Raw genomic sequence first — 9,186 nt, forward strand, 5'->3', positions numbered from 1 at the left:
AGAATTAAATACAAATATCTTGATTTACATATTTTGGAAGTTGTTGGGTTGATATTAGCAATACCTGAAGATGTTTTAATGGCTAGTGAATTTTTTTGGTTTATTTGCCATATCTTCTAAGACTGCTATGGTGACTGGTCATTAAACATTATAGTTTAATTTTTAAATGTGGTGCAGCATTGGTTGGTAACTTTACATCTTAAGACATAAAGTGAATTCTGTTTTTACTTTAGTGAATTCTCTTTTGCAATATGCCATGTGATATTTGTATTGTGAGTTCACAATTTAATAAAACACTGTTTACTTCATTTTAACAAAACATGATGATTTTGAATTTTTTATGGGATTTTGCAGATGATCAAGGAAGCTCTGTTGGCTTTGAATGAATGAAGTGGGTCAAGTCCATATGCTATAGCGAAGTACATGGAAGAGAAGCACAAGGATGTGCTTCCTCTGAATTACAAGAAGATTTTGGGCCTCCATTTGAAGAACTCTGCTGTGAAAGGAAAGCTTATCAAAATCAAGGCTTCGTATAAGCTATTTGAAATGGCTAAAGAGGAGAAGGTTACAACTATAACAACCAAGGCTGTGAAGAAACCTGATGTTGCTAAAAAGGCTGTGAAGAAGGTCATGAAGAAAGTTGGGCCTAAGAAGACCAAGAAATCGACTCCTGCTAAGCCTAAACAGCCCAAATTGATTAAGTCTCCTGCTGCTAAAAGAGCCAAGAGGACTGTTGCTTGAGTCTGTAGAAACTAGATAAAAATAAGTGGTGTTTGTTTTTTTGAAAAAAGTTTAGGTCTCTATGTATATGAAGTCTATGGTTTTAATGAAGGAAGTGTTCGGGGTTGCTTAGTCTTTTTTGTTTGTCTGTTTATGTGATTGATGTTAGGAACATATGTCATTCAAGACTGGCTAATCTTTTAACAAAACGTACTTTACTTGTATTTGGGTAGATCTAGAATGTGTTTAATACTTCAAAGAATAAAGAGTTCAAGTCTAGTATTGAAGCCATGCAAATCTATCCAAGAAACAAGTGAAGAAGTGAAGATTCATTAAAACTCGACAGCTGCTCGACAGAGTCTCGACAGCTAGCTCGACAGTTGTATCTATCGAGTTTTACAAAATTCAGATTTCTAGATATGATTTTCGGCCCATGCTGACATGTATGTGTAGAGTTTCTTTTCTCACAACCCTAGACATATATAAGACTTATTTTAGAGGCTGTCACATAAGAGAATACAAGGAGAAAACATGCAAAATGTGACCGAAACCTTATTCTCTCTAAAAGAAGCTACTGCATCTTTGCGCCTTAGGGTTTTGTAACCAAGTGTTTCTTGATCTTCATTGTTGATGAAATTAAGAACTTTGCAGCCAACATTCTTCTTCCTCAAGTTGGTAAGTGAGTCACGTACTGGGATTCGTGCAAAAGAGTTAGTCGCGTACTATGATCCGTGCATCAAAAGGGTGGCATTCATATATTGAAGAGTTCAAAGGTTCTGAAGCAGTAGAAGGTTTCTGCTGTAATAGAAGGTTTCTGCTGTAAGTTCATCTACGGGGATTGTAGAGTCTAGGGACAAAATTTTTATATAAGATCTGAAACTTCTCTTTACTATAGTGAATTGCTTTTTGGGAAGGTTTCCCCCCAGGTTTTTTACTATGAAACTAGTTTGTTTCATTGGTTTTCTTGGGTCATCATATCTTGTTTTATTTATTTTTCTGCTACATATGATATTGACATGATATTGATGTTTGTTTGTTTTAATAAGGTTTATTCATAATAAATCTAATTAACAACTTGAGTTTAAAACTTGTTAATTCAATCAACCAGGGTCTAAATTTCTCAACAGTTTAGACATCAATGCTGAATGAAACTGACTTTTCTTTGCTTCCTCTGTGAAATGGGTTGCTAATTTTTTGAACTTTTATCTTGTTCAGTCATTCATTGGCTTAATCAATTGTTGGTTACTACTGCTAAGTTTTTTTTTTTTTTTTGAGTTATAAGTGGGACATTTATGCCATTTCATTTGAATTTATTGTGAGTCTTGGCTCTATGTTCACCATAGGTTGCCTCATCCTTTATAAAAAGAGTCCACTAGCCTTCATTTGCTTGCACTTAAAGATAACAGTGGGAACTAAGAGCTATGTGTATAGATGTGCAGTACATTTGTGTGGAAATGCATATTTGTGTATATGAGAATAATTTTTTGTGGTGTGAAATGATATTGTTAGTTTAGTGTTGGTTGGACATGTTGTTAAGCTGAGAAATATATCAGTTTTTAATTTAGTTTATAAACACACTTCTAAGCTGGGTCCAAAATACCAAAGTATGAACTATTTTTCCAAGCGGTTCTTGCATGAAGTGGAGACATGATCTTGAAGGCAAAGCATATAACTAGTACAACAATTGACTACATTCATTTATGATCCAATAAGTACAACCCTCATCCAAAAGGGCCAAAACTAAGAAGACCCTAAGATTTTTGGTACACTAATTAAATAATCCACACAAAAAAATTGTACACCTACAACAATTGGCAATATTTAGCTCAAAAGAGATAAATGATGCTATCTGTAATATTATGACCACATGTATCTATTACCACTTTCACCATCAGATACATAAGCAAGCTTGGCAATTGCATCAATGAGTGAAATTGATGCAATTGCATCAAGTAAAACAGCGGCCCACACACTATAGGTAGCAGCTATACAGTGCAAAAATCTAACAACTACCAGTGCAGAGAAACCAATGTAGAGGGAAAAAAAATAGTAGTACCCCACTGCATGCAGCAGCAAGACCAGACACTATGTATCAAGAAAAATATGGTAGTGCTTGAAGTGTGGGCAAAAACAGTTCAAGTTTGAGATGATTGTAATAAATAAAGTAAAGCAAAAATAGTTCAAATAATCAAAAGGCCAGTAGTGAATTTGGACCATAAAAAGTATCCAATATTAAAGAAATTACACTTGATAAGTTATAACAATAAAAGTACCCAAAACACACATCAGTAAATAAACTGATATGCAACAACAAAACAAAGTAATGTCACTTGTAACAATTAGTAAACAAATTATTGATCACATGCTATAGAACACTGTGGTCTGCCAAGAAAATTCCTTGTCCATGCTACAAAACACAGTGGTCTGCCACACTAAACTCCTTGCTCATGCCAAAAATTTATTGATTCATCCAAAGCCACACTAAACTTCTTGCACACTAAACTCTTTGCCCATGCTACAAAACACAATGGTCTGCCAAAAAAAAAAACACCTGATTTATTAATCACATCAATAGATAGTCTATAGCCTAATTCTTGAAATTTTCATTTATACTAATATATATATATATATATATATATATATATATATATATATATATGCACAATATACCTTGTTAATGCTAAGCTGTAGATACTACCACCACACTAAGTACACATCTATGGAATCTAATGAATACCAGTACTGCCATCCCTTGCAGAATAATCAGACGCAATGCTTGATGTCTACCATTTCCAAGTAAAATTGAAATAGAATAAGCACTAAGTGGAAACAAAATAAGAGTAACTTCCAAAAGAAATAAGCACCACTTAGATTCTTTCCTTCAATAAAACAAAATATAAGACACCTCGAAGTATGAAAATAACATTTAAAGGTTTAAAACAGAATATGTATGCAAGAAAATTACCTGTGTTACTTGTGTATAGTCAATAGATAAAGAAGCTGGGATGTTGACAGTAGTACTTGTCACAAGAATTTCTCCACGAGGATGCTTCCTTTCCCCTGATCATTTTTCAATAAAACTTTTAGGCCGACCTTTAACATGAGATGTGCCTTTTTTTTTTTCTTTCTTAGTCCTAGTTGTTTTATAAGCTGTTATGACAGATGCAACATCTACATGTTCATTATTGGAAGGTAAATCTGGTTTTTTTTTTTTCAAAATCCTTTCCACATCAAGATTTAATTCAACCATCTTCTTAGCTAAAAACATAGATGCTTCTTTAGTTTTGGCAGCCTTACTTGCAATGTTAACTGCATTACGACACAAATCTTTGTACCGATTTGTTATATACAACTTAGGATCTTCTTTCACAATGCAACCATAGCTATCTAGTACATATCCAACTCTTGCTTGCTTAGTCCACCGCTTCAAAATGTATCGAGAAGAAAGTAGTTTTATATTTTGAATATCTAGCACCTTTAATGCATGACTACATAAAAACCCAGCAAACTCAAATTTTTTACAACTGCAAACAACTGTTTGGTCTGTAGAATTGAAGATAACCTTATGTTCTCGAGTATGCCCATACATGCAAACCTTGTACTCAAACAATGGTAAAATATCATAGCATGTGTTAACAACCATGTCCAAAGACTTCTTATACTCTTCTTGAAAGAAATTAAAGATTTTGAGTGTGTAAACATCCCTTGAGTTCTTCAATAAAAGCACTTCCACTCTCAAAACTGGCAAACGCTGGCTCATGTCGTAATTGGAATCCAACTCATTGTGGCGTAGGTCTTCAAGTAACCTTTCAAAATGACTAAAAAACTCCAGTACATTATTGGTTGACTTTAGATAATGTCACAAGCGACTATTGAAGCTTTCACTCAATTGTGTGGTCGTTATATTTGCACAAAAATGATTTCTACCATATACCATCGCCCATTTTTCTCTAACTTCAAAAATGATCAGCCAGCTATTTTCTTGAAGACCATGTTTATCTAACATTGATTCCCATGCTTGAAAAAAATCATCCTCATACTCATGATCACACATACAACTTTTAAATTCTGCAGCAAATGAATTTAAACTCTGAAAATACGTGTTGAGTTTTTTGAGAGCATTTTGATATATATGCCATTGGCATAAATGATGATGAGGTTCTAGTAACACTTCTACAATTGCTTTAGCCATTGCTAGATCTTGATCAGTAAATATTGTAACCGGCTTCTTTCCACACATTGCTTTTAAGAGGATTTGAAATAACCACAAAAAAGTTTCAACTGTTTCATTATACAACAATTTAGCACCAAAGACCACAGTTTGTCTATGATGATTCACTCCAATTATAGGTGTCAATGGACGATGGTTTTTATTGGTTCGATACGTAGTATCAAAACAAACTATGTCACCAAATAAATCATAATCCACAACCATTTTAGGATCTGCCCAAAATATATTTGTTATTTGATCATCAACATCCAACTGTATCTCATAGAAAAATGAAGCATTTTCAGACTTTCTCATCTCAAAATAATGAATAAGGGTAAATGCTTCTCCCTCTTTCATTTCCCTCATCTGTTTAGATTGTAAATGACTACTAGTATCTTTAAGAGTAAAACCAAGATTTTCCCTACCTCCAGCTTGTTTACTCATGAACTCAAAAACTAATTTTTGCCTAATCCCAGAGCGATTTGCTAATTCAGCTTCAGCTGCTTGGGCAGCTGATATCTTCCTTTGTGTCGGCAATTTATGTTTACTCCGTAGAGTTGCAACTTCATGATTGTGTTTCGCTTCAAAAAGGGTAATACGATATTTACCATTTTTTTGACGACTGATAACCACTTGGGCTTCACAACCATATCTTAATTCCATTCTAGATTTCTTTCCATCATATGCAACTTCCTTCTTGTAACTAGCTTTAAAACAACAAAACTTGCAGGATATGATAGTTGTTTTATTTGCCTTACTTCTGTTCAGCCAATCTCTACAAATACTGAATCCAACATATCCAGCATATATATTATAATATAAATATTCCTCATCCTCTAAATCAAACTCCATTCCAATTTTTGGAGTTGTATCTTCCTCTGAATCAATAGACACAACTTCTTCAAGGTTGCTTTTCCCATCTTTCTCCATTACCTGTAAATTAACAAACATAATTTATTGCTTTTGATGAACTAAGTTCATTAAAAATATAAAAAATTACTACAATATATAATGGAATTGTTGAAAGAAGTTTAAAAAAATAAGTTTTGCAATTGTTAGGACATATGTGATTCAATGTTAGGAACATATGTCACTATTTTATGTAATTGGCTAATTCTTTGACAAAATGCACTTTACTTGTAATAGAGTAGATCAAGGATGTGTTTAATGCTTCAAGAAACCTTGTTTCAAGTTCAAGTGTTAAAGCCATGCAAGTCTGTCCAAGATTCAGGTGTGAAAAGTGTTGTTCATTAAAACTCAATAGCTAGCTCAATAGCTAGTATCTATCGAGGTTTAAAAAGAGCTATTTAAACCCGAGGCTCGACAGCTACTCAACAGTTAGGGTATCTGTTGAGGTTTATGAAACTCAGAATTTTTGGTCTGTTTTTCATCCAATCTGTGATTGTATGTTTGAGCTTTCTTTGCAATTGTTAGGACATATGTGATTCAATGTTAGGAACTATGTGATTCAATGTTAGGAACATATGTCACTATTTTATGTAATTGGCTAATTCTTTGACAAAATGCACTTTACTTGTAATTGGGTAGATCAAGGATGTGTTTAATGCTTCAAGAAACCTTGTTTCAAGTTCAAGTGTTAAAGCCATGCAAGTTTGTCCAAGATTCAGGTGTGAAAAGTGTTGTTCACTAAAACTCGATAATTAGCTCAATAGCTAGTATTTATCGAGGTTTAAAAAGAGCTATTTAAACCCGAGGCTCGACAGCTGCTCAATAGTTAGGGTATCTGTCGAGGTTTATGAAACTCAGAATTTTTGGTCTATTTTTCATCCAATCTGTGATTGTATGTTTGAGCTTTCTTTTCTCACAACCCTAGACATATAAAAGGATTATTTTAAAGGCCGTCAAAGGTTGCACTGTCAAGACACAAGTTGCACAAGTGTTGAGCAAAGTTTGATCATGCAAATTGTGATCGGAGACAGAATTTGCCCTAGTTCATCTTTCTTGTGAAGAAGCTACTGTGTTTGTACACCGTAGGGTTTGTGACCAAGGAACTTGTAGATCTTCATCGTGTGATGAACTGAAGAATTTTGTAGTCAACAATCTTCTCTAGTTGGTGATTGAAGTCGTATACTGGAATCCATGCAATTGGTTAGTCACGTACTAAGAGCCGTGCATTGAAAAGAGAGATTGCCACTACAGAACAAATCCAATTGGATATTAGGGTAAGGGTTCAATTATAGGTTGGTATAAGGTACTGAGATTCCTTTACTTGTAACCGCTTGTTGTGATAATAGTAAATTCTCAGAAGTGGTGACCTTAAAATCACCCGGTGGAGTTTTTGCCTTAGAGGTTTTCCCCATTCGTAAACAAATCACCATGTTAATTTATTTTCCACTGTATACTTTAGTTAATTGGTGATTTGTTTGTGCTACCACACGTTTGCATGTTAATTTGATTAATTAATAAACTTGGTTAATTAATCAATTAATTCATCACAATGGGTCAATACATTTTTGGTCTATCATCAATGTATATGCATGAAGAAAGAATCGATAGTATATCAATCTAGCAATGTTTATGTTTTGCAATGTTTTGCTAATATCAATCCAGCAACTTCCAAAATATGCAAATCAAGATATTTAAATTTAATTATCGAAGATTAGTATATGATTGTTGTTCTAAGAATCTTTTGCCTTTCCAATTTCAAATTTCTGATTTGAACCATCAACTAGACACCAAAGACAAACATCATACATTGAAAAAAAAAAGTTAGAACCCAGCTTCATTAAGGTGAACTCAGCCATTGGAAAACTCTTTCAAACCTTAAAATAACACAAACCCAGAAACTAGAATTGAAACCCCAAATTAAAATTAACCAAAGCAATACTAAGATAGACCCATTAACCAAAATTGAAACCGTCATCAGAAATAGCCTAAGGAAAACTCTTCCAAACCTCAAAATAACTCAAACCCAGCAACTATAATTGAAACCAAAATCAAAACAAACCAAAGCAATAATAACACAGACCCAATAACAAAAATTGATACCTAGATCATAATCAAAAAAGAAAAACTCTACCAAACCTCAAAATAACACAAACCCAGCAACTAGAATTGAAAACCTATAATGAGATTCAACCAATACATACCAATGAATTTTCTTAGTGTCAGCCAACCAATCTGCGAAAACAAAGCGAGATGGAGAATTCAGAGAGCTAGATTCATCTATTTCATCTAATCTGAGTGAGAGAGAAGGGAAGAAAGAGAGAAAGAGAAGAACAGAGAGCGAGAGAGAGAATGGTAGGAGCAAAGAGTGTTTGGCGGGAGTTCAAGAGTCAGAATGTTAGACTGGAATAGGGGAAAAATAAAAGAAGGAAAAGAAATAAACGGAAAGAAAACAACAATTTTACTGTTAAGTAAGTAGACAGGTGTTTTAATTTTAAAAGGGGTACCTAAGGTACTGTATCTAAGTTTTGCCCTTATTCTTATACTTATTATATACTTCATTTTTGTAGTTGGGCTCTCCTTCCAAAACCTTAGGCTTCTCTTCTCCCCAATCAATCTAATTGGCCTAGCCCAACTGACAACTATCCATCTCAAAAACTTAACAAAAATAATAAAAACATTCACAATGGTGATTGTATTTTAGTAAAAAAAACAATTTTACTACCAAAAAACCATGTGTTATTAGAGAAGCTAAAACTACATTTTTGCAACTATAGTAAATTGGTATAAATACCAATTAACTGTAGCAAGTTGTTAAAAATAAAATACAATATTTTATTAAGATTATCTCTCTACTTTTAAAACTCAAATTCTCTTCTTCTGTTATTATTTTGATGAGTTGTTTATATTATTTCAAATGAAGTAGAAAATAAAATAGAACATTTTATGTTAGGTATATTGTAAAATGAGATGGTAAAATAGATAAAGTAGTTTTTTGAGGTGCTAAAAGATAAATTTTTTAACACTACTATTGTGAATGCTCTAACTTCAAAAAATAAAATAAAAATCCTACCCAGCCTAGTATTTAAAAAAAAAACATTATTATTGATTTTTTCTTTATTAGTAGATAATTGTATCTTAATGTATTAAGAAATAACGATTTTGTGTATTTATAATTTGTTATTACTATATGAATGCCTATTTGGAGTTTTTTTTTTTTTTCTTATACTCTAGCCAACTCTTGCTTGAAATCCTAAGTCCATCCTTGATCATCATAAAAAACATTCTCATCTACATCATTACTAGCATCAGAATTATGCGTAGGAAAATCATCAAAATCTCTTCATGCA

The 9,186-nt window shown here is 33.0% G+C and overlaps 2 protein-coding genes across 2 annotated transcripts; one reads left to right on the forward strand and one right to left on the reverse strand.

Moving 5' to 3' along the window:
• The first annotated feature begins 423 nt into the window (after positions 1–423).
• Positions 424–741, forward strand: LOC142634812 (histone H1-like). The gene has a single exon (XM_075809067.1). It carries the CDS (start codon positions 424–426, stop codon positions 739–741), a length of 318 nt encoding a protein of 105 aa, XP_075665182.1.
• Positions 742–4,579: 3,838 nt separating this feature from the next.
• LOC142634818 (protein FAR1-RELATED SEQUENCE 5-like) lies at positions 4,580–5,860 on the reverse strand. Its single transcript, XM_075809073.1, has one exon. It carries the CDS (start codon positions 5,858–5,860, stop codon positions 4,580–4,582), a length of 1,281 nt encoding a protein of 426 aa, XP_075665188.1.
• Between the last annotated feature and the right edge of the window lie 3,326 nt (positions 5,861–9,186).

This window comes from Castanea sativa, chromosome 1, assembly GCF_040712315.1.
Source record: "Castanea sativa cultivar Marrone di Chiusa Pesio chromosome 1, ASM4071231v1".
Lineage (NCBI taxonomy): Eukaryota > Viridiplantae > Streptophyta > Magnoliopsida > Fagales > Fagaceae > Castanea > Castanea sativa.

Coding starts and splice junctions, on each gene's coding strand:
- LOC142634812 (XM_075809067.1), top strand. CDS start 424: ATGGAAGAGAAGCACAAGGATGTGCTTCCTCTGAATTACAAGAAGATT.
- LOC142634818 (XM_075809073.1), bottom strand. CDS start 5,860: ATGGAGAAAGATGGGAAAAGCAACCTTGAAGAAGTTGTGTCTATTGAT.